We start from the raw sequence: 26004 nt of genomic DNA on the forward strand, positions 1-26004 counted from the left end.
CAGTGTATTTTCAGTACATTCTATGCTCTTCTAGACAAATAGTTTTCCTAAAATACAACTTCATGTGTCTCATAGACTTGAGTTTTCGTAACTGCCGGTGACTAGTGAAGTAATCAAGGTCCCTGTTTCCTTGCCATGCCTTTCTTTACCTAGTGTCTACCTTTTTATTGCCAGGTCAAGTTTAGTTACTATTTTCATCTTTACATTAGCCCCACAAACCTCCTCTGGTTCCTATAAAATTTAATTATTATTTTACCTATCATATTCTATTTCACTATGGTTATCTAGCTACTATGTGTCTCCAAATAGATTGATATAATAATGTTGTATTTAAAATAAATTAAAAACCAACACATAGCTTAGAAAAAACATTCAGGTGTCAAAAATATTGAACGAGAATACTGAGAAAGTATTCTGCCTTTTACTCCTCTCTCTTATGTACTGAGGCCCATCTTAATACTGCCACTCATTCCAGGAGCTTACACCCTAATTTGCAGCTAGGATTCATATGGGTTGCTAAATACCTATGTGGTCATGGCTTCAGTGACTGTCTAGCATTAGCCTTCCCTTGCTGAGCATTTTTCTTGAAGCAATATTTGTATTCAGATCTGATCAGATAATTTACCACCTTCTGTTTTCATTTTACTTCTCTGGTGACTTGTGATTATTCTTGCCCCCAAGTCTGGCAGGTGTTCCCCACCATGTCTTTTGGAAATATTTTTCTTATCTTTCTACTGACATTGCCAAATAACAATTGGCTGTAATTAGCTATGAAGATTATAAAAAACTGGGAAGGAATTTATTGATTTTAATTGGTAACTATAAGTTGTAAATTAATTTTGTGTCTATGAAATGCACCTGTTTTTTCCCTACTTCTTCTAGGTTAAAATTCAACAAACATGGTGTGTTGCGAGTAGAAGGTTTCTTAACTCCAAACAAGTATGACAGTGAAGCAATTGGCTTGTGGTTGCCTATAAACAAAAACGTGGTGGGGATCGATTTGGACACAGCAAAGTATATCCTGGCCAACATTGGAGACCACTTCTGTCAAATGGTGATTTCTGAAAAGGAAGCTATGTCAACTATTGAGCCACACAGTAAGAACATCTCTTAGTGGGTAGGATTTTTAAGTCCAACTTGATTTTTGTTCCTGAATGGCACCTAAGTCCTTATTGCTTAGGTTTCATTTTCACCCCAAAGTTTAGATGACTTTGGCATAATGAGGTTGTATTTTTTCTTTTGTAACAGATTTTACCTGTTGGTTTCATGAGAGCCAGTTACCTATCTGTGGGGTTTACTTGGGGGTGATTACCAAAGGAGTAGAACTCATTTTTAGTTAAGAAAGGCAAAGATGAGGTGGTTTTGGAATTTGCACAATGTTACCAGCAGTGTGGGCTTAACAAAAGGGGTTGAAACCTCAGGTTGGTTTATTTTAAGACAAAGGTTCTTAAGTATGAATACATTTCAAAGAAAATTAGAACGGACAGGCTCTACCCAAGACCTGTTGAATCAGTCTGGGGAGCTGGGTCCCAATAATGAGAATGGGGACAAACTCAGATGAAAATGCTTCTGTTAGAGGCAAGGTTTTAAGGAAATAGGTGGAGGTACCATATGGGTGTGTGCAGGTGTCCTCCACTCTTACATTCATTGGTCAGCCCAATGAAACATAGGAATCAATCAGTGTGGTGACACATTAAAGCCACAGCTCCTTCATAACATCTCAGGGCATGACATCTGGGAGGACAGCATACCTCTGTCTGTCTATGTACCTCTGTAAAAACAGGTATCCAGCCAGAAGCACCAAGGGGCATCTGTCTGTTAAGTCTCAATTTTCTTCCATCATTTTTTCTTTCCCAAGTGGTTGAGAGTTTCAGGTGAAATCTTTCCTTTCCTCTGGTGGGTAGCTTTTCAGACTTTGCATAGGCAAATAATGTTTCAATGCAAGCATCTACCCATACAGCCTTAAGGTTTTTAGTTGTAGGTACCAGAAACTAGCTGAAGCTAGCTTAAGAATAAAAATAATCTATTGGACAGGTATGGACACTACTGCATCTCAGAGCCCAAGGAATGGGGCAGCATTCTGAGGAGCAGGAATTCAGGTGGGGAGATGGAGTTGTGAGCCCTGGAACAGCCAAAGTCGTGCTGAAGAGAAGAGCAGCTGTAGAATCAATCACTCTATTCTGTTTGGGTAGCAGAGACTCTAATAAAGAATCATTGTTGTTTTCTCATAATCTATTTAAGACATGTGATGATGCTTTTCTCTTTTCGGTAGAGATACAAAGTGCCTTTATTATATACATTTAAGTAAAAGTAATAGATTTAAAGAAAAAAATTTTAAGTGGTCGCCAACCAGGTCCGTGCAGTCCGAAAGGTTGGCGACTGCTGATCTAGAAGGTGGCACATAATGATCAGAATATAGAAACACTTCTTTGGAACATATTAGTACTTCATTCCCAAATCAGCAGGGCTGTTTAAAGCAACTGATGTTTTTTCTTTGCTGTTGGTGGGTCATCTGAAATAGGCATAATTAAGAAACTCTGTCCTTGAAGATTTAAACGTGATTAACCTTTCCTCTTTGTCTGTTTGAGTCCTCTGTTCCTTTTTACTTCCTCTAACCAGCTGGTCAGTTGGAGAGAGGAACTCACTTTGAGTGATAGTGAAAGATGCCACAAGATGTTCCCAGAGGGATTACTCTCATCCTGAGATTAGGAGGCTGATCTCAACATTTATACTTTGTCTTTTCAGTGACAAAAAAAATCATTAAATGGTGGCTCAGAGATCCAAAAATGTTCTCTAATAAAACAGTCTAATGCAAGTGACCAAGGTGAAGTTCATAAATCTCATTTGCAAACTGCTTAAAGCTCTGTGTATTATACAGTGAGCTGTTGCACTATAATGAAATGGCAGAAGTTCACTCAGCAATTGGATTAATTCAGTGCAAAATGAAGTTGGTCATTTGCATTGTGGTCAGTCTGAAGAATGAATGAATTAACCATGAACTCTCCATAGAACAAGAATGTGGCAGTATTGATCCAGTCTTGTTCAGGAGAGGGAGACACACAGAAAAGAGTGTTCTTATCAGCAGACATTGGGCTTTTCTCTGACCCAGGAAATGTCCTTTCTCTGCTCATACTCCTTGAAACTTTCTAATACTTGATTTGAGCATCTGATCTGGCATTTCTGCATAGGTGGAGGAGTGGGTTATATGTCCTGCCCATTTCTGGAAGGTCCTTCCCTGTTATCAGGGCTTGGCCATTGGAATGGGAAATTCTACTTTGTAAAATTCTAGATTATGCCTTAACTAGAGGCCTGGTGCACGAATTTGTGCATGGGTGGGGTCCAGCCAGCCTGCCCCAATGGGGGCCCATTGGGCTGGGCCTGCAGGGCGGGGTGGGGGGCTTTGGGTGGTTGGCCAGCTGGCCCTGCCCCCAATCGGGGTGGTGGGGGCCAATCAGGGCCCAGATCAGGCTGGTTGGCTGCCACAGTGCACGTCATAGCCACCAGTTGTTCTGGTCGTTCTGCCATTTCAGTCGCTGGGCTTTTGTATATATAGATCTGTTGGATATTTGGTTAGTATAAGTCAGTCTTGGGTTTCCACATCACTCCTGGCACTAACAAAATCGAGTTATGACTGTCCCATGAAGGAACTATGGACTATTGTGCCCCCACTAAATTAATGTGCATCTTCCTCCCATTTCCCTAAGCACCCTGGGGTTTTTAATGGGCAGTCTGTGTGGATTCAGGACATCTGTGACTAACCTGAGATTATGTCAAATGTTGTGTGTATGTATCTGAGTCAATTTGTTTTTCCTTTGGAGAAAGCATGGTCCATGCTGCCTTCAGATTCTCAAAGGGTCTCATAACCCTAAACATGAAGAACCACTGTGGTGTGATACCTGTGTCTGAACTCCAGTGTAACCGCTGCTGTTTTCTTTTCTTATTGATTTATTCAGTGGCACTTAACCCACATCAGTGGTGTGCAGAACTCCTTGGAGGGTGGGAGGGGCAGGGGTGCAGAGCCTGAGTATTTCCTAGGGGGTAAAACTACACCCCCCAACTGCTTATGGTGTGAAGAGGCCTGTGGGTGGGGTGGAGTTGAGATGAGCTCTGGGTGTTGAACAGAACTAATGGGAACTCCAGTCAGAGGGAGGAGTAACATCAGCTCCCTTCCCCCTTCAAGTTATATTTCATAAGCCCTCTTCTCCCAAGACTAAGTGATTTATTGATTTTTGTAGGACAGGTTGCTTGGAAGCGAGCTGTCAAAGGTGTTCGAGAAATGTGCGATGTGTGTGACACCACCATCTTCAACCTGCACTGGGTGTGTCCTCGGTGTGGGTTTGGAGTGTGTGTGGATTGCTACCGGATGAAGAGGAAGAATTGCCAGCAGGGTGAGGATTGACTTGATTCTCCTCCAGACACCTTAACACACTTAGATTAAGCCTTTTATTAGTTTGTGGTGATGGATTCTTGAGGGAGTTGGGGCTAGAGTCCATGAGTTCAGTTACTACAAATCAGTTATTTATTTGCAGGTTCTGTCTACAAGACTTTCTCTTGGATAAGGTGTGTGAAGAGTCAGATCCATGAACCAGAGAACCTGATGCCTACACAGATCATCCCTGGAAAAGGTATTTCACATGGTGTAATGATTTCTTTTCACCTTGTTTTGGTTAGCTCAAAGGTGATTTCATTTTACTTTGTATAGTATATTACGTGCTAACTTTATTTTAGTGTGTACCATAAATTGTCCAGAAATTTGTAAAATAATGTTCCTAAAACGTTGTGATTAAGGTCTTGTAAACAGTTTTGTGGAAGGAAAGGAAATGGTACATTTGGGGGGAAACATACTTAGCAGGAAGAAAAGGAGGACTTGTAAGCCCCATGCTGTTAAAAAAATAGTTATCCTGCCAGAAACGTCCGCTTCTGCTTTGTCATGTTGAGATTGAAAATACGTGACATCCATGTTCAGATGTTTGCCTGTGCCCTTTTTTTTAGCCCTCTATGAAGTTGGAGACATTGTTCATTCTGTAAGAGCAAAATGGGGAATAAAGGCAAATTGTCCCTGTTCAAACAGGCAATTCAAACTCTTTTCCAAGCCAGCCTCAAAGGAAGACATAAAACAGGTATTACTGTTTATGCTAGATTCACCATCCTTATTGTTGTCTGTCTGCTTTCAAATAACCCAATGATTTCTGTATATTTGAAAGAAATATGGGGACACTGTCTGTGGAAAGAGAATTCATGTTTCATGTGCCACTTCATAGACCCATTTTAACTTTTCACATTATTATCATGGAACTTTCAGTAGGTTTTTAATTTTTGTTTCTTGAAAAAGGAAAAAACTCTTCTATTATAATCTACCTAATAAGTTGCTGTCAAATTTATATGGGTTTCTAAAAACTTCTCATACTTTGCAGAGTTAAAGAGATTCAGCTAAGCTCTAAATGTTTTAACCCTTTGCACTTGCTTGCTTTTTTCTCGATTCCTTTATTCTACTCGGGATTTAATTTTTTAAATACCCCAGATTTTACAAAGCGCGGCAGTAGAATAAAAAACTGGAGTTTCTTTTCATACAAACTTATTTATTTGGATTTTTTAATATTTCAAATTATTGATACATTCAATACAATTCGACATACGAGCTGCTACCGATGCTAACCATGTCGAGTCACACTCGACATCCGAGTGCAAAAGGTTAAATTACTAAGTATATTTTACCCCTGTAATATATGTGAAGAGTTGAAGGAAATAATATTGAAATGAATCTTTATGTACCCATCACTCAACATAAATGTACATTTCCTTGGTGCTGGTGCTCTTCCTAGAGTCATACCCTTCATCTCCACCATCACATCCTCTCTCCCACATCTCCCTTACGCTCCCTCAGCCCATTATTCCACATCGTGTTTAATAATCAGAGGTTTTTACATTTACATAAAAGGCAGCATGGGTAGAAGAGTTGTGATTCTGGAGTCAGAACTGAATTTGAATTTTTTTCCCCTGCCACTTTCTAGTTGCATAACTGTGGCTCAAATTAACTGGTTTATATGTGCTTTAGCTTCCTCATCAGTAATCCTATATAATAAAGTGTAATGTGCAAATCGACCAAACAGTGGAACGACTGGTCAGTCCCCTGATCTGCCTGCCGGGTCGCCTCCCGCAGAGGGAGGCCAGACTGCAGCTTAAGTCTGACATCCCCGAGGACTCCCAGACTGCAAGAGGGCACAGGCCAGGCTGAGGGACCCCGCCCCCTCGTGCACCGGGCCTCTAGTCGAGAAATAATGAACAATACCAATAATTGGACCTCACAGAAATCATATCACATGTAAAGGGTGGGCCGGGATCAAACAGGAATTTGACTATCCTTTTCCTTCTCCATATATGTATGTATAACCTCCCCAGTTGAGTTGTCAAGGCAGTTTTCTAAGTAACGGAAAGATAAGTGGTGTGCTCTTTCCAGGTTTTTTTCTTCTCAGTTTGTTTGACTTCTTTTAATGATCACTACATTTAAAAGCCCATTCCACTATGCTAAATCAAGGGCGTTTTCTCTACTTCCTGTTTCCTTCTGAAATCACAGCTATACCTTTCCTACCCTGCCTCCTTTATTCATTCATTCAGCACCCTGTTTTGAGTGTCTATTCCAGATACTAGGGTGAGTTCACTGGGGATATAGGCACAAACTGGTCATTTTAAAGCAACATGGTAGATGGAGTGCTCAGGATATGTATAAGTGTGAGATGGGAGATAAAGGGGTGTGGGTGGAATATTTTGCTGTATTTAAATTCTTAGCATATCTTAACGTTTCACTAGTAATACATAAAAGCTAAAAAATTAAAGTCTCCCCTACCTTATAGTCCTGTTCTGTTATTGTAAGATTACTGCAGCCATGGTGATATCTAGGGCTGTTGCTGGGCTTTGTTTTGGGTATTTGTCTCTCTTACTGGTGAGCTGTTAGGAGGAAGGTAAGAAAAGGAAAACATAATTTTTCAGCTTGTGTAAAATTCTCTTTTTATACTCAGATTTCCTTAGCTGGAGAAAAACCGACTCTCGGAACCATGCTCCAACAGAACCCCTCAGTGCTGGAGCCGGTGGCCATGGGTGGGGGAGCCGCCTCCAAGCCAGCCAGCAGCATCAAGCCAGCCTGTCCAGGCAGCACTTCTCCTTTCAACTGGCTGACAGACCTGACAGGTGGGAATGTCAACAAGGAAAATAAGGGTGAGCTTTCCCTCCTTTCCTGTGGGTTCCTGGGAACTTTAGTCCATTTGGGGGAGGGACTGGACAGCCTTAGCTGCTGTGAGAACAGAGTAGTTAGAGGTCGTGTAGAAGGGAAAGTGGTTCCCTGTGGTCACCGTGAGACCTGACACAAGTGCAAGTGTTTTCAAAATGCAGCACCAGCAAGGACAGCTATTGCTGATGATTAAGTTAGGTGAAGATTGAGACTTTTTTGCCTTTCTGTTCTTATCCTCTATATAGTTCTTGTTTGTCTAATGTTCAGTGTCCTGGCTTCAATTTTATTTTTCTTTATCTGTGCTCGATGATAGTATAAAGAATATGGCCTTTGGAATCAGGTAGTTAGATTAGAATTTACATGATTCCGCTTTCTGTTTATGTTAAAAGAAAGAAAAATTGCAGGTCAGTTTCTTTCATGCAAAGATCCTAAACAAAATTTAAGTGGATAGAATTCAGTACTATCAATAAAGGACTTATACAGCATGAACAAGGGCATCAGAAATGCAGGTGTAGTTTAACATTCAAAAATTATGAGACACAGAAAAATAGGAAAATTCAGTACTTGTTCATGATTTTTTTTTAAATCTTAGGAACAGAAGGGAATATATATAATAATAAAAGTGTAATATGCTAATTAGACCGGAAGAAGCCAGGGCTGGGAGGGAAGCCAGGGTCCCGGGTGCCAGAGGGAAGCCGGTAACAGCAGCCGGGTGAAGGAACGCCTACTCTTGCATGAATTTCATGCATCGGGCCTCTAGTACTTACTGTAATGAGCTTCTACAATAAAACTGACATCAGTCATCATAAATAGTGATTGAATTTTTTTAATTGGTTGAATAGGTGTTTTTTTTTTTACAGCGTTCCTCTTGTGTTCAGGAAAGAGACAAGCATACCTGCTATCACTAGTTTTTTAAACATTGTACTGGAAATCCTGGTGTTAAGGCAAACAAACAAACAAGAAGATATTAGAATTGGAAGGAAAGAGATAAAGTTGTTGATATCTGCCCTAACGGTTTGGCTCAGTGGATAGAGCATTGGCCTGCGGACTGAAGGGTCCCAGGTTTGATTCCTGTCAAAGGCATGTACCTTGGTTGTGGGCACATCCCTAGTAGGGAGTGTGCAAGAGGCAGCTGAATGGATGTTTCTAACTCTCTATCCCTCTCCTTTCCTCTCTGTAAAAAATCAATAAAATATATTTAAAAAAATAAAGTTGTTGATATCTGCAGACAATCCAATTACATGTGAAAAATTAAAAAGCATATATTTAATAAACATGGTTGCTAGTTATTGTTAATTTATAAAAATCAATTGTATTTTGTATACTAGGAACAAACAAATAGAAAACAGAAGTTTAAAAAAACAACGCTTAGCCTCCCTTCCTCCTCCTCAGGAGCACCGTCTTGTCTTCTCTCCTTCTTTCCCCACAGGCGAGCATCTCCTAAACTCTAAGGGTCCCTACAAGGCTTGCAACCAGGGCAGCAATGGGCAGTGGCAGTTCATCCCGGGCAAACCCTCTAAGCCTGTTCCCAAGGCCCCCTTTTCTCTGACTTATTAGTGAGCCAGAGCAGACCAGCCTAGGCTCATTGCCCCAGCTCTAATGTCCTCTAAAACTCAAATATATATATATATAATTTACCATGTATCCCCTGGGTATTGGATCTTTGTTATTTAATACCAGTTGGGAATCCTTGTCTAAATAATGTCATTAGTATTTATCCTTTAAGTTTTTTTGTTCTAATAAATGAAAACAGGTTCCAAAGTAATTTTAATAGAGGACTACTAAGGAATTTTATTTTCAGAATGCTTTTCGATTTGGATGTTTTTTATTTTCAGAAAAACAACCAATGATGCCAATTTTAAAGAATGAAATCAAATGCCTTCCACCCCTGCCCCCTTTGAGCAAGTCCAGCACAGTCCTCCATACCTTTAACAGCACGATTTTGACACCTGTAAGCAACAACAGTTCTGGTTTCCTCCGAAATCTCTTGAATTCCTCTACAGGAAAGGTATGCATTTGTTTTGCTTTTGTACTCCGCCTAGTAAAGGTGAATAGATGACACTAGAAAATTTGAAACAGAAAGTAGAAATGAATCCTAGGCTTTCATTCATGGGTACAGAAGGCCATGTGATTGGCAGGTGGGCTTCACAGGGTTATAGTACTGGGCTGGGCAATTTTCCCCTGTTATACTTTCTCCTGTACCCACTTCTGTGAGTTGTGATGTCAAGTGGGGGAAGGAGACTTACCTTTTGTCTCAGAGTCCTGGCTTGGACTGTTTACTGGATATGTGATCTAGACTTGTCCTACCATTATAGGAATGAAATGTATATTGTGTACATTTTGATGGCAGGGAATGACATTTAAGACTTGTATTCTTTCTCAAATTCAGGCAGAAAATGGACTCAAGAATACACCAAAAATTCTTGATGACATCTTTGCCTCTTTAGTGCAAAATAAAACTTCCTCTGATTTATCTAAGAGGCCTCAAGGACTGACGATCAAGCCCAGCATTCTGGGCTTTGACACTCCTCACTACTGGCTATGTGACAATCGCTTACTGTGCCTGCAAGATCCCAATAACAAGAGCAACTGGAATGTGTTTAGGGAGTGCTGGAAACAAGGGCAGGTAAGAGTCCTCTGCTCTCCCAGCCCAGTTCAGATCCCCCTTCTTGGTACCTTTGGCAGACTGACAATCCCCTCCTTCTGCCATCCCTCCCCCAATTATAAGTAGCATAACTGTATACTTTATCTCCTATTTTTGTACTTTTCTATTTAGAGTGAATGTAATTAAGGCAGAGTATGGCTTGTGAGGTTTTGATTGCTTTTGACTAGTCATTGGATTTTTTGTTCTTAATCCTCACCTGAAGATATATTTCCATTGATTTTTAAAAGTGGAAGGGAAGGGGAGAGACACAGAGAGAGAAACATCAATGTGAGAGAGACATCGATTGGTTGCCCTCCCCCACATGCTCTGACTGGGGTTGAGGATCCAGCCTGCAATTGAAATACATGTCCTTGACCGGAATTGAAAACAGGACCCTTTAGTCCTTGGGGCAATGCTCTAGCCACTGAGCCAAACTGGCTAAGGCTAGTCACTGGATTTTTGATGAGAGCACCTGGACTCAGTTATTTTTATGTGATAAATCTCAACAAAAGTGGAGTATGACTAGGAGGCTTAGGGATTTGTGGGATTAGACAAAATATGACAATCATGTATCCCTCTTTCATGAATTAAAACCTTGTGCTGAAGGCAGTTTTAGGTGAGCCAGAGCCAGGTGGTTTATCTTGTAATTGATGTGTAGTCTCTCAGGGGATCTGCTTTACAAGGCAGCATTGCTTCATCTTAAGCTTAAAAAATTTTTTTTTTAATTCTCATCCAAGGATTTCTTTTTCCATTGCTTTTTTCAGAGAGAGTGGAAAGAAGGGTGGGACAGAGAGAGAGAGAGAAACGATGTGAGAGAGACACATTGACTAGTTGCCTCCCACTTGCACCCCGACCTGGGGCAGAGAGTACAACCCAGGTACATACCCTTGACCAGGAATCGAACCCAAGACCATTCAGTGCCAGCCGATATTCTAACCACTGAGAAACACCAGCCAATGCACTGCATCTTAAGTTTTGGTTGATAGTTATAGGAGATGAATGGCTATGTACACCTGCTCCTCTGCTTTCTTGTTTTGGTTTGTGTTGTCTGAATCTTTGGCTTTTCTTCCGGGCTAAATGGAGTCCTCACTAAAGGAATACTTTCCTCTTGGACAAGGCTAGGGAATTGCCATACAGAAAAATGTACATATTTAACCAAAAAATTCTAAAAAATATTTTTTTCAGCCCTGTGTACCTAAGATTTGTTCATGACGACAGTAACAGACGGAATTTAGACCAAGAGCATGAATAACTTAATTTTTTAAATTGAACTGATTGCCAATATTTTAGTCAGATTTCACAAAGTTCAGGATTTCTGGCTTGTCTTAGATAACTAAAAGACTTGGCAACCTCAGGTCCATATTTCTGCCTAGCAGCAACAGGTTGGAGGCCAGTGGCAGTGCCCTGTTTAGACAGGACTCTCCTGCTGGCCTTTGTCTTACCACATCTTCTGCCTACCCTGAGCCTTGGCACTGGTATTCTGTGAATACTGGGAATGGAGTCCTTGCTCCTAGAAGCGTACTAAGGTAGTTTGAGAGCAAGGGATGTTTGTAACAGATGTGATGAAGACAGGAAGTGCTGTGGGTGCTCAGAAGTGTAAGCTGGCACCTTGGATCTGAGATAAGATGACCTATAGACAAACAAGCCAGTAGCTGCCACAGGTGTGGGGTCAGAGCGGGAGGAGTTCAAACTAAAGTCTTTGTTCTCTTCTTTAGCCAGTAATGGTGTCAGGAGTGCATCACAAATTGAACACTGAACTTTGGAAACCTGAATCCTTCAGGAAAGAATTTGGAGGTCAGGAAGTCGACCTAGTTAATTGCAGGACCAATGAAATCATCACAGGAGCCACAGTAGGAGATTTCTGGGATGGATTTGAAGATGTTCCAAGTATGTATTAAAGATCTTTAATGGGTGTTGAGGATTTTAAAGGAGGGACAGGAATCTGAGACATTTCGGTGGTAACAGCAGCATTTTCCAGGATTTAGAGCTTAAAATTAGTGTCTTCTCTTCCCATTTCTTCTTCAAAGTTTATGTTTTTGAACTGAGACAAGTTAATTTTGTAGTGTCTATCCTTCAGGTGCTTCCACTTGTGCCCAGCAGGAGGGTACCACAAAGCCAGGGCTTATGAATCGAGGCTGGTGGTTATGTGTGTCTCACCTTCATCTATCTGTTTTTTTAATTGTTTAAGGTAAATAGACCTGAAGGTGCCAGGGAATGTGGATTCATTTAATACAGGGTCTCCTGGTCACTGTCTGCTCCATGTGGGTGAGCAGGGATTGTAGCTAAAAGAAGGCTAGAGTGCTGTGCTGAGGTTTGGCCCTGTCTGTGGTTGGCCAATCAGTAAACTGTTTCCAAGAACATGAAGTGCACACTGAGCCCTGTGGTTCCCATCAGCACAGCAGTGGGTCCCCAGGCCCCCATCTCTGCTGGAAGGTTCAGCCAGTTCATTCCTCAAACTCAGTAATTCAAATATGCTCATTCACCACTCATTCTTTTTAGACATACTTTCACATTTTACTCTCCTGCTTCCTTATCCCGTTACCCACATTTATAGGTCATGGCCCATAAAGTTATACTTAACCCTTACATAAGACATGATGGGGTTTTCCATAGGTAGATGCCAAGATGGAGTTTCAGACGGAAAATATTTATCTGAAATGAAGAGAGAGGTGGGAAGCAGAACTGGCATGAGAAGGAGTCAACTGCAAGGCAGACTCAATAAAGCTTCAGCCAGTATGGCAGGAAGTCCTGGAGTTATTATTGTCCCTCGTCGTCACAGATTGGGCTGAAGTGGGAGATGTCAGGACCTTCAACACTACCCTGTATCCCCTCCTCCTCAGTTTCTAGATCCTGGTGCCTGGGAAGGGCAGTAACCTGGTGAGACAGCTCTTTGCAGCTGAGGCAGACCCTAAAGCTGTGTCTTGGCAGCAAGTTCTTTGAAAGAGATCTGGTGATAGAGCTACCACAGTGTGCCATCCAGTTAGGTCTGGGTTCAAATCCTGACTGGATATGTACTTACTGTTATATGAGCCAGTGATTTGATTTTTCTGGGGCTCAAACTTTCCAGAGTCAACTGCATCTTGCCTTTCCATGCGATGTTCCTGCTGCACACCCCCAGCGTGCCACCCACACTGAAGTGCTTGCTGCTGGTGTTCTGAACATACCCTGTTCCCTGCGATTTCCTGCCTCTATTGCCCCATGAGTGCACCTATTTAAACTAGGTTATGGAACAGTGGTTGAGTAAAACATTTTACAAACGTTAGCCCTCAAGAGTACAAGCTCTGAAGTCAAACCTAGGTTGCAGTTCCAATTCTGCTGGATGCCCTTGGACATCTGTCAATTTCCTCATCTAAAATTGAGAATATTAAAAAGGGCTTAATCTCATTGGGATATTGGTTTAGTTGCAAGGATTAAATCATTAAAACACTTAGCAGAGACTAGAACACAGCAAGAAGTGCAAAAGTGGTTGTCATTGCTGTTAATCATAATTATCAATATATCTTTTCCAATGAGAGCTCCTTGGGTCTTGGTTCCTTGGCATTACCTGCAATAGGTAGTGGTTCTGTCACACAAAAATAGTGTTCATTAAACTCTATGTGTATCTGCCAGGGTGGGGCAGAGTGGGCCCTGTTGGCCCTAGGTCTCCCTGGATAGAACATCAGTTTCCGTCTCTCTGAGTAAAACAAGTCATTTCTAGTTCTTTTTAAAAAATGTATTTTTATTGATTTCAGAGAGGAAGGGAAAGAAAGAGAAACATCAATGATGGGAGAGAATCATTGGTAGGCTGCCTCCTTCACATCCCCTACTAGGGATCAAGCCTGCAACCTGGGCATGTGCCCTGACCAGGAATCGAACTGTGACCTCCTTGTTCATAGGTCAACACTCAACCACTGAGACACCCGGCTGGACAAGTCATTTATATTTCATGCTAGCCTCAGAAAATGGTTTGTTTTTCCCCCTGTGGTCTTTGATTGTTAACTTGCATTGCTGTTTATTCACTGCGGAGCTGCTCACTCCTTCCAGAACTCAGTATGCAAGAGGAGACTGGATCTGAGTGAGAGGGACAACTGTCAAACACCACCTAGATAATGGGCAAAAGGAGTGGCTGAAATCTCAAAGAATGAGTTAATAGTTTAATAAGCATCTAGAAAAGATAGGGCCCTGGTACAAATGAGTGGGTGATCTTTATTTTGCTACCTCTTACTGCCTCCTGGGTATGGATGGATTTCTTGGCACTGTAGAAGTTAGCAATTGATGGATAGGAATATTAAAGAAAAATACTTATATGTAAAATGTATCAGACTATGAAATTTTACAGTGATAAATAAATTTTATTTGCATTGTTAAGCATAAAATGCTAATTTGCCATTTATTTTGGTCTATTTTTGAGTTAATAGGAGCAATTCAGTTATTCTGGTTGTTTTTCAGACCGATTAAAAAATGAAAAAGAACCAATGGTGTTGAAACTTAAGGACTGGCCACCAGGAGAAGATTTTAGAGATATGATGCCTTCCAGGTATGACGGAGGGTGGGAAGGGGGGTAGATGGTTCAGTCCTTGACTTGGTAGAATAAATTCTTTTTTGAGATGGTGTGAGAAAATAGTTCTCAGGGAAATAGAAAGTTGCCATGGTTTTACTGGGGTTGATTTTTCCTTTCTACTCGATAAACTTTGGAGATGTGTGTTTCCAAGTGAGATAAGTTACTGAGGTTTAGATCTGGCGAATGAAAGCTCTGCGTGTTTTCCCTGCAGTGCTCTGCCAGAGAAGAGGCGGCTGAGGTGTGCAGGTGCTGAATTTGAGGCAGTAGTCTGATCTGAACTGCCAGGGTTCCGTGTGATATAGTCGGTCTTGTGTTAGACAATGAGACCGCTAGATTGGTAGATTAATTTTCCTGATTTGAGCTTGAACCTTGAAAAGTATCCTCAGAACTAATGAATAAATAAATCCGAGTGTCCAGAAAATTCATTGTTCAGATCTTTTATCTGATATTCCAGATCATTTTGATACATTTTTTGTGGTGAAGGATTATAACCTCTATAATTCTGATTTTGAATATTGTTAATGTTCAGCTGTCTCCATCTTCATGAGCCAGGTATTTTTGTTTGTTCCTCTTGTGTAGAAGGAACAAATTATATAATAATGAATTAGAAAGCCAACTTTATTTTTCAAATTCTTTGTTTTGTACCAGGTTTGATGACCTGATGGCCAACATTCCACTGCCCGAGTACACACGGAGAGATGGCAAACTGAACTTGGCCTCTAGGCTGCCAAACTACTTTGTTAGGCCAGATCTGGGCCCCAAGATGTATAATGCTTACGGTAAGGAGGAAATTACTTGAAAAAATTATAATAGAATAGAGCAAATTAAAATGTTTGGAAAATTGATTTTTTGTTGTTATTGTTGGGGGGATGAAAAGTATGTATAACCCCAACACTTAACACAGCAGGATTCATTTTTGCATATTTCCTTTCATTCCTGGCCAAATGTTTGTGTATTTACTTTTCATAGTTGTAGTTGTTGGGCATATGCAATTTTTTATTTTTCTTTCTTCTATATCTAATACATTGTAAAATCTTTACATGTAGTTTAATAGCCCTTTCCAAAATTTAAAAATTAAGTTTATTGGGGTAACATTGGTTAAAAACATACTTCACATGTACAACTTTATTATTTTTTTTCAAATTCAGTTGACATTCCTTATTATATTAATTTCAGATGTACGGCACAGTGGTTAGATAGCCTATATAATAAAAGACTAATATGCAAATTGGCTGAATGGTGGAATAACCAGACGGTATGATGCGCACTGACTACCAGGGGGCAGACACTCAATGCAGGAACTGCCCCCTGGTGGTCAGTGTGCTCCCACAAGGGGAGTGCCGCTCAGCCAGAAGCCAGGCTCACTGATGGCAAGCACAGTGGCGGGAGCCTCTCCTGCCTCCATGGCGGTAGTGCTAAGGATATCCAACTGATGGCTTAGGCCCACTCCCTGGGGCGTGGGCCTAAGCCATCAGTCAGACATCCCCTGAGGGCTCCCAGACTGCGAGAGCACATAGGCTGGGCTGAGGGGCCCTCCCCCCTCCCCCCCCCACCCCCATCCCCCAGTGCACAAATTTCATGCATTGGGCCTCTAGTTTTATATAACTTACAAGGTGATCCTCTTGATAAGTTTATGTACTACTCACCTGACACCATACTTAGTTATTACAATACTAGAGGTCTGGTGCATGGATTCATGCACCAGTGGGGTCGTTCAGCCTCACCCATGGAGATCAGTGGACTTCTGTGCCACCACAGCCTGGCCTTACCCGCCAGCTCATCAGGCTCCAGCCCATTGTCCGCACCGCTCCAGTTCATCCTGGCCCCACTGCACCTGCCACCGCCACCACTCTGGCGCCCAGCGGATCCACAGGAGAGGCTCACACCACCCCAGCTGCATTCGCCAGCCGTGAGCCCAGCATCTGGTGCCCATATGTTAGTTGAGCGGTGTTTCTGCTGTGGGAGTGCACTGACCACCAGGGGCAGTTCCTGCATGAGCTTCGGCCAGTCACTTAGGCTTTTATATATATAAATTACTGACTATATTCCCTATGCTGTGCTTTAATATCCATGACTATTTTGTAACTACAAATTTGTACTTCTTAATCCTTTCACCTTTTTATTTTATTTTAGAGAGGTAGGGAGAGGGATAGAGTGATAGCAACATCAATGATGAGAGAGGATCATCGATCTGCTGCCTCCTACACACCCCACACTGGGAATTGAGCTCACAACCTGGACATGTGCCCCAACCAGGGAATCGAACCACAGCCTCCTGGCTCATTGGTTGACATTCAACCACTGAGCCACACCAGCCGGGCCCTTTCACCTTTTTTACCTAGCCCCCCAATCCTCTTCCATTCATGAAAAAAAATTTTTGTCTGCTTCCTGAAGTATAGTATGGCAACCATCACTTTGTATCTATGAGTTTATTTTCTTTGCTCATTTATTTTGTTTTTTAGATTTCACATTTAAGTGAAACCATATGATATTTGTGTTTCTCTGTCTGATTTGTACTATAGTTTGATATCAGGTAGTGTGATACTTCCAACTTCGTCTGTTTTCAGAGAAGATTGTTTTGGCTATTTGGCATATGTTTCCTAAGGCTTGGGAAGTTCTGATTAACTATTTCTTTGTTCTGTGTTCCTTTCTCCTTTTCTCCATATGGTATACCCTTATGTTGCTCTTTCTATGGAATCAGATAATTATAGTTTTTTTTAATACTGTTTTTTTTTTTATTGGTTTTAGAGAGAGAGGAAGAGAGAGAAACATTGATGAGAGACAAACATCGATAGGCTGCCTTCTCTATGTCCCTACTGAGGATCGAGCCCACAACCCAGGCATGTGCCCTGACTGGGAATTGAATCGGTGACCTCTTGGTACATAGGTCGACATTCAACCAACTCAGCCATACTGATCAGAGCAAGTTCTTTTTTTCTTTTCTTTTTTTTAACTTTTAGTTCTCTTCCTCCTGGGTCATTTCTACATTCCTGTCTTTGAGCTCACTAATTTTCTCTTCCATCTGGTTTGCTTTGTTTCCAGTGCTCTAATGTATTCTTCATCTTATTTTATTGAGTTTTTCAGTTCCAGAATTTCTATTTGGTTCTCATTTATAGTTTCAATCTCTTTGGTAAAGTGTTGCTTTTGTTCATTAATTTTCTTCCTGAGTTCATGGAACTGCCTTTCTGAGTTCTCTTGTATCTCATTGAGCTTCTTCACAACTACAATTTTAAATTCTCTGTCATTTAAGTCACATTCTCCCAGGACTTTGAGTTTAATGTCAGGAGACATTTCGTTTTCTTTCTGTACTTCCATGTTACTGTGATGGTTCAAGGTATTTGACAGATTATCTGCCTGTGCATTTGAGATAAGAGTTCTTTTGTTTAGATGCTGTTTTATTCTCAACAATTTAGAGACTTGATGGGTAGGGTACTTCTATTTTTTTCCAGCAGATGGTGTTACAGTACAAGGTGTTTTTGTTATGTGTTGTTTTTTTTTCCTCTTGAGATAAGGCAGCGCCACTTTAGTTAAGAAAAATGCTACGTATTTACTGTGACCAGCTCATCTTGGTTATGGGGCACTACCACTGTGGTATGGGTTTATGGTGGGTGCTATAGAACTGGTTCAGTGAGCTCCTAGCACTATCTTTTTACTAATGATCACTGGCCCCACTGTGTTATTTTGGAAGTGTCTCCACTGCCTCTAATGGGCTCTGCTGGATGAACTGGGCATAGGAAGACAAGTGTGTGATCATTGGCTTCACCCCCCTGCCAGCATGTGCTGTGGGTACTCCCACTGTCTGGGCTTCTCATCTTTCTTTACCAGTCTCTGCCTAGATGGGTGGGCCTGTGAAGACAAATTTAACATGCGTGGCTCTGTCCTCATTCCAGTAATGGCTGTCGGCAGTGCTGCGCTGTTTTAAGCTTCCTCTACCAGGGTCTGCTAGGATGGGAAAGGAAAAAGGGAGGTAATTTTTCTCAGGGTTCTACTGCTTTTGCCCCTCTTACAATCCAGGCTATAGTGTGAGGGTTTCAGTTTGACTCCCTCCCTGTCCCCATTTTGGCTTCTGAACTCACCGGAACCATGGTAGGCACTCAACTCTATGTGCAGCCACCCTTGCTATCCGTTCCCCCAATCTTTTCTCCCCTTCTCATTCCAATCTGCCCCATCTTGAGATGTTTCAATGGGTGGATCTTTCAGGCGTGTTTGTGTGTTGAGCGTGAAGGGGGTGAGTATCTTTTGTTGAGTTATAGTCATGCTACTTGTAAATTTAAGGGGAAAAACAAAGGAGTCTTCTCACTCCACCATGATGCTGACTTCACTCTATCATATTAGTCCTTAGTCATCTTTGGTAAGATAACGTTTAATAGTTGCATTGTACATTATTGAATCAATGGAATTTTATTAGTCATTTCAGTGTTGCTGGACATTCAGGTCATTCTACAAGCATTCCAGCTGTTTTAACATGTACTCTTAAATGTAATGTTCTGTGTCGGTAGTACTAGTTACTTAAGTTAGTATTTAAAGTACCCTTTGAATTGGGTTTTTATTCTTTGGCCATGACTTGATAAACTGTCCAATAAAGATTGCTCAGGATTGAGATTGGTTTCTATAATTTCAGCTGCTTCTGTTGACCTGTTTTATGTAGGGTCTTTGTTCAGGTTTGGATTATAGTTGGCCATTTTGAAAGGGTTGTTTACCAATTTATCGTTGAATAAAACTTCAGTTGTTTGAATCATTCAGTGAATTTGATGTAGTGTTTCATACTACTTGACTCCCATTTCTTCCATAATTACTTCCAACTCTAATCTCTCAGACTTGAGGATGGGATGGCAGTCCTCTTGAAGAAAGGAAAGAGTCTTTGGCATCTTTGCCATGTTCTTCAGAGACATTTTTGGGGGGAGCAAGTGTTTGGACCTCAGTACCACTGTTCCGTTATGGTGGAGCCAGCCCAGAGCACCACCAGGAGCAGGGTTGGGGAAACTCACTGACTAGATGCCCAAGGTAGTTCTCCAGCCTGTGGGAGAGGACACACAGGCAGGAGTCCCCTTGCTTATTTACTCCCTTTGCTGCTCAGGTCTCAGGTTAGAGAGCTCTGAATATACCTGAAGCCCATATCATGTTCCCTAAGTGAGTTCACTTCACTCAAGCCCTTCAAAGTAGCTGGATGGTCAGGATCTCAGGATACTCTGTTCACAGTAGGCGTTTATGTAAATGAAGCATTTTTCCACAGAAGTAAATGGTGTAATGTTGCATAATGTGAATATCCATGTTTTATTGAAACGAAGCTTCCAAGGGTAGAAGTGGTCATCTGAGTTTTCAAATACAGTGGAACCTTGGTTCTCAAACTTCATTTATTCCGAAAGGCTGTTTGAGAAGCCATTTGTTTGAAAACCAATTCATTTAGAAAGAGTGTAAATTGAATTCATTCCAGACCCCCCAAATAATTCCCCATTTTAACCTTTCTTATATACAGTACATGTCTAATGTACTGTTTAATCTATATACAAGCACTTCTTAATTTATTGAATCACCCCCTCCTGGCCTTAAATGAATCACTTTCAGCACTTGTTCCAACGGTACAGCATCTTTGCTGGTTCATATATCACTGCCTCCAAAATGCTGTCACTAGCTAACTGCTTTCTTTAGCCAAATCAACAACAGGTTTTCTACCTCTGTAGTTGCCTGTGATCCCTTGTTTTGTGAGCACTTGCACACCCTTAGCAACATCAGCACACCTGATGGCCTCTTTATGTTTTAAAATCTTGCTAAGTGTCCATTTTACCAGCAACAAAAGCAAAAACCAACAAGCAGGAAAATATTCACAGCACGGTAGACTGACTCACATTCTGTCCTTTGTGGCCTTAGAGATGCTTTTCGTCATGTTGATGTATCAGCAAGACAGGGTTGTCAGGTGGAGAATGTTGAAACTTGTTTGACAACCAAGACTTTTTTCTGTGAACAACTTGGTGGAGAACCAAATTGTTCAGATGGGAGAAGGTCAAGATTCGAGGTTTAATTGTAAATTTTCTGCTTGCTGAAATAGGTGGCAGCAGATCTAGATTCCAGTAGATGGCAGCATTATTCTAGAAAAGCTTTTCCTGTGACAAACTTGTTTCCATCCTGAGTAAGCAGTTAGGGATTGAAGAAAATAAAAATGTGTTCACTTTCAAACACCTTATACCTTACCACAAACATCATTAGAGAGTGGTCATTTGTTAACGATTGGGTGTCAGAGCCATGACTCCTCAGTGTGCTCTTGTGGCTCCACTCCCCTGCTAGCATTGGCTGTGCCCTGCTTCCTAGTTTTGGCTTCTTATCTTTTCTTGTGAGCACAGTGATTCTTTTTTTTTTTTTTTTTTTAAATATTTTCCCAATTATTTGATCCAGGATTTTTAGTTATTCTCAGCAGAAGGGTCTGTCAGGGACCTTTTGCCTATCACTAAAAACCAAAGCCCTCATATTAGGAGATGGTTTATTATACTTCTTTTATTATATTTATGATTAAATATTTAATTAAGATGATTTCCTTTAATAGTTTAAAGGATAAAATAATCCTATATAAAAGGCTAATATGCACATTGTCCCCTCGATCGGGAGTTCAACCAGGGAGCGGAGCCACTGGCCAACTGCCTGCAGCCCCTCCCCCCAGCTGGCCCAGCCCAATCGGCCCTGATAGGGGTGTGCTGGCTGGACCCCACCCATGCACAAATTCGTGCACCTGGCCTCTAGTATTTGTATATATATATATATAAAAGCCTAAGCAACCAACTGTTTGACTGGTTGCTATGATGTGCACTGACCACCAGGGGGCAGACTCTCGATGCAGGAGCTGCCCCCTGCTGGTCAGTGTGCTCCCATAGCAGGAGTGCTGCTCAGCTAACGGGCGTCAGATGCTGGGTTCATGGCTGGCAAGCGCTGCTGTAGCAGCACGAACCTCACCTTACTCCATGGCAGTGTGCTACCGAGCAGCAGCAGGCACAGCAGGGCCGGGTGAGTGGAAGCGGCACAGTGCCCAGCCCAGGCTCCCCAGCTGCCTGCCGCTTTGCGCATTACTACATCCCTTGGAGAATGTCGGCCCTGGCCTGTCGGATCAGGCCGAAACTGACAGTCCGACATCCCCCGAGGGTTCCCAGATTGCGAGAGGGCACAGGCCAGGCCGAGGGACCCCACAGGTGCATGAATCCGTGCACCGGGCCTCTAGTGTTAAATATTGTTCTCTTATTTTTACATGATTAGAGAAGCATCTCTTCAATTTTATGACTAGGTATCCTCCAGGGAGTAGGAAAGACTGTCAGCCTTTATACCTTTAGTATATTTAAGGCATTTTCTGTTTGCAGGATTAATTACTCCAGAAGATCGGAAATATGGAACAACAAATCTTCACTTAGATGTATCTGATGCAGCTAATGTCATGGTCTATGTGGGAATTCCAAAAGGACAGTATGACCAAGAAGAAGGTAGGGTGCTGAGGTAAAAGTGGGGCTCACTCTCCATCTGGAGACTGTGTGCTGATGTTTGCTTTCTCTTGCTCCAGAAGTCCTTAAAACTATTCAAGATGGAGACTCTGATGAACTCACAATAAAGCGATTTATTGAAGGGAAAGAGAAGCCAGGGGCTCTCTGGCACATATATGCTGCTAAGGACACGGAGAAGATACGAGAATTCCTTAAAAAGGTGTGCTCCTTACCCTATGGCATGTGAAGAGAGGCATGGGGAATCCTATCCTGTGTAATAAAAGCCCAATATGCAAATCAACTGAATGGCAGAACGACTGGTTGCTATGATGCGCACTGACCATCAGGGGGCAGTTGCTCAATGCAGGAGCTGCCCCCAGCCTGCAGGCCCCAGGCCAGCCAAAGCGGGTGCCAGCAGGGGCCCCCTGATCTGCCCTGCCAGTTGTCCCACAGATGGGCCCTGATTGCTGGCCAGGCCTAGTGACCCTACCTGTGCATGAATTTTGTGTACCGGGCCTCTAGTAGCAATATAAATTACTACATATTTAAGAACTGACTGGGTTACTGGGGAATTACCACAACCTCAAAGGTTAAATCTGTGCCTGTCAGATTGGATAGGCTGAAGCTGGATGCTAAGAAACAGGATTTCTAAATGATTAGTTTCACACCTCTGAAAGGAGCCCTTGTCTCTTATAGTATAGTGTTTTATATTAACAGTGCATTTGCAAATTTTTATGCTCTCTATAAGTTACTTCCTCTGACCATCTCATAGCATGTAATTTGTTTTTATTGCCTTGAAAATCTAAGCACTTCACAAGTTGTTTATCATTCCTTGGCCCTTGGTACCATGTTCTGAGTGAGTTACAAAAGACTGTTGGTCTTGTCTGCCCTCACATAGAAGCAGGTCAGGAAGGCCTCCAGCCCTGCTTGTGAAGGGTCACTGGAAAGACATGGAGTGGTTTTGAAGATTCTGAGTCTAGTTGGCAGCTACTCGCAAAGGGCTATCTGTGTAAGTTCTAGGCAGCTGGAAAGATGGGTGTATTCAGTTTTTAACCTGGTTGGCCATGAGGCTGCTGGTGGCAGCTTAGATACCTGTGGTTGATATCCTCCAGCTATTCATGAGCAATGGATATGAATACACCTACCCCTGAACAACATTTCTTTGAATCCAAGTGTTTCTGGCTAAGGGTCATTTGACTCTTCAAGAAAACCTGCTAATCACCATATTATTTCTTTTAATAGTGTTACCCTGAGTCTGTGGGTCTAGAATAAACAAATTTAATCTTGGTGACTATTTCATAATTCAGATTATACAGGTGTTTATTATCTGCAAAATGGAGCTTGGGCCAACTTATATTTAAAAGTCTAGAGACCAAAATACTGTCCAAATTTGTATTTACAAAAGTATACAGGCTGCCCTAGCTCGTTTGGTTCAGTGGACTGAGAGTCCTGGGTTTGATTCCTGTCCAGGGCATGTACCTCAGTTGCAGGCTCGATCCCCATCCCTGGTTGGGGAGCAAGTGGGAGGCAACCAACCAATGTGTCTCTGTCTCTTCCCCTTCCTTCCACTCTCTCTGAAAATCAGTGGAAAAATATCCTCAGGTGGAGATTAACTATATGTACACATACATATACACATGTATAGAAGCTGCCAGTCTGTTTACAGGAAGTGATAAAAGGGAAGCCTCATTTCTTTCAGTCTTTCCTTCGTTCCTTTACTTAATGTCTTTGAGGGCTAATCGTCTTTGCTAATAGGGCATAAATTAGCAAAGAAGGCCTATATGACAGTTACTCGCTGCCCACACGGTTCACCGGGAGGAATGCCTTCATTGGGCCTTAGCATATTGCTCAGTTTCATAATATTTTTAATATATTCTAGGTATCAGAAGAGCAAGGTCAAGAAAACCCAGCAGACCACGATCCCATTCATGATCAGAGCTGGTATTTAGACAGATCCCTAAGGAAGCGTCTTCATCAAGAGTATGGCGTTCAAGGCTGGGCTATTGTACAGTTTCTTGGGGATGTGGTGTTTATCCCAGCAGGAGCTCCACATCAGGCAAGAACCAGTACTTTGTCCTTTTTTCTGGCTTTACTAAGAACTTCTGTGTGTGTTGCTGATGTGGCTTGGTGTTTTTCAGGTTCATAACTTATATAGCTGTATCAAAGTGGCTGAAGATTTTGTTTCCCCAGAGCATGTAAAACACTGCTTCTGGCTTACTCAGGAATTCCGTTACCTGTCACAGACTCATACTAATCATGAAGACAAATTACAGGTAAAAATAGCACTGATTCCTGGCATTGGCTGGCTCTGGCTTCATGGCCCATTACTTACCTTATAAAGTCAGTGAACTCACTCTTGGTCCAGTGATTTGATGAACTGCTTTATTTTGAATTTCATTGTCTACTTAGACAAAGGAGGAGCAAGCAGGAAATCTCACCTTGGTCTGTAAGGGACTGCCTGGAGAGAAAGTCTTGAGTGTTAAAGTCAATAGATCTGACTTAGGATCCTGGCTGAGCTGCCAGGCGGGGGTCGTGAACACAGACCTTTAGTGTTGCAGTAGTCTCACCCTTGGGTAGAGCAGAACAGAATCTCTGGGACCCAAAGAGGGCCTGAGTGGGTAGGTTTTTTAGGGACTTTTAATAGTCAACCAAGTAACATAATTTTATGTTCGAAAACGAGGGGAAAATATAAACTGAAAAATAAAACTGTACCTTTGGACTTGCCTCTCTGTGCACTTGCCAGGGGCAGGGCCATGTGGCATTAAAGGCCACAGAGGGGTCTTTAAAGTTCTTCAAAGGAGGCATAGGTTTAAAATGTGTATGAAATACGGGCCTAAAAGAGCCCAGGGACCTTTCAGGTACTGACATTTCATAGTGAATATTGAGTTTTAAATTCCGAGAGAATGGTATGAAAACAGGTAGGAAAGGTTTATTTTTAATAACAGGTTTTAGATTTAACAGCAAACTAACCATACCTCCTCTCGTTCCTTTAGGTGAAGAATGTCATCTACCATGCAGTCAAAGATGCCGTTGCTATGCTGAAAGCTGGGGAATCCAGCTTTGGCAAACCGAGGGTCCTCGAGACGCCTTGAGCCCTGTACATTGGAGGTGAATACTGGCAGCTGTTCAAACTCTTCAGGCAGGATTCCTGTGGACTTTGAGATTCATGTTACCTCATCTTTTTTAAACTGTACCTGGTGAGGGTACTCTGTCTAATGTATATTTCTAGTGTTTACAGACACTAAATGTGTATATGTAGTTACTATTTACAGAACATGCATCCTTCAACTGTGACTTCTCACTTAGTGCAGAACTACCAAGCTATAAAAATAAAAACCTCTTCTCAGCTCTGGAACAATACTCCAGTTATGACTCTAGCTGTTTTCTTGGACAGCTTAGTCAAAATGGGTTAAAACTATTAGGAACAACTGTGCAGTTTATTTGGGTTGTATTTTGTTCTGTGTCTGTCTGAGTATCCCCTCCCCCAACCCTTAGGGTTTAGAAAAGCAGCGGAGGAAATGACAGCTAACGATGCCATTCTTGCTCTTTCGAATCAGGACTGGCATTATATAACAAACCAACTACTGTACAATTCTTGGGGTTAACCATCTTTAGTTAAATGGAATTTTAATTTAAATGAAGCTTTGCTAATTTTAAGTGTTGAGCATTTTGCATTAAAGTATTCATATAATATTTTGACTGTTTATTGGCATTCTACATACCTTTAATCAAATGTCATAGATGTAAAAGATTGCTCCAGGAATTCATTCTAAAAGCAAAGAAATTAGATGCTGTAATGGTTTTCCAGGATTATTACAATGCTAACATGGAAATAAGTTTCTCCCAACCTAGGTGGAAACCCTGTCACAATTTTGCAAAGAAACACCACCAACAAACTAAATTTAGAAGTGGATTAACAACAAAACAAATCGTGACTGGTTAAATGATTCTGTAAAGATGATCAAAATGCTTTGACTCTCTTCTGGCCCTTCATAATGCAAGAGTTAAAAAAAAATGAAATTATTAGAATAGTTTTAGAACAGTAATCCTATATAATAAAAGCCTAATATGCTAACTGTCCGGTTGTCTGTTCAACCAATCAAATCATAATATGCTAATGATATGCTAAGGCCGCTCA

At 41.7% G+C, this 26004-nt stretch overlaps 1 protein-coding gene and 1 long non-coding RNA gene across 5 annotated transcripts in view; one reads left to right on the forward strand and one right to left on the reverse strand.

The window, feature by feature from the left end:
* Positions 1-25559, forward strand: part of KDM3A (lysine demethylase 3A) — a 54997-nt gene extending 29438 nt beyond the window's left edge. Inside the window, exons 12-26 of one of the 4 annotated variants that reach the window (XM_054728588.1) lie at positions 883-1097; positions 4236-4388; positions 4530-4625; positions 4993-5120; positions 7017-7212; positions 9061-9233; positions 9615-9851; positions 11585-11756; positions 14298-14385; positions 15058-15188; positions 21750-21869; positions 21947-22086; positions 23746-23922; positions 24005-24139; positions 24860-25559. In XM_054728588.1, the coding sequence (XP_054584563.1) occupies positions 883-1097; positions 4236-4388; positions 4530-4625; positions 4993-5120; positions 7017-7212; positions 9061-9233; positions 9615-9851; positions 11585-11756; positions 14298-14385; positions 15058-15188; positions 21750-21869; positions 21947-22086; positions 23746-23922; positions 24005-24139; positions 24860-24958 (2260 nt within the window). In that variant the 3' untranslated portion in view covers positions 24959-25559. The remainder of the gene's footprint in view (positions 1-882; positions 1098-4235; positions 4389-4529; positions 4626-4992; positions 5121-7016; positions 7213-9060; positions 9234-9614; positions 9852-11584; positions 11757-14297; positions 14386-15057; positions 15189-21749; positions 21870-21946; positions 22087-23745; positions 23923-24004; positions 24140-24859) is intronic. The other 3 variants (XM_054728589.1, XM_054728590.1, XM_054728592.1) reach the window with 3 other exon arrangements.
* LOC129151948 (uncharacterized) lies at positions 5005-24894 on the reverse strand. The gene is made up of 4 exons (XR_008558653.1): positions 24842-24894; positions 9152-9286; positions 6845-6945; positions 5005-5022 (listed from the first exon to the last, which is right to left on the reverse strand). It is a non-coding gene; the product is annotated as an uncharacterized LOC129151948 (long non-coding RNA).
* Positions 25560-26004: the final 445 nt, after the last annotated feature.

This window comes from Eptesicus fuscus, chromosome 16 (genome assembly GCF_027574615.1).
Source record: "Eptesicus fuscus isolate TK198812 chromosome 16, DD_ASM_mEF_20220401, whole genome shotgun sequence".
NCBI classification, from domain to species: domain Eukaryota; kingdom Metazoa; phylum Chordata; class Mammalia; order Chiroptera; family Vespertilionidae; genus Eptesicus; species Eptesicus fuscus.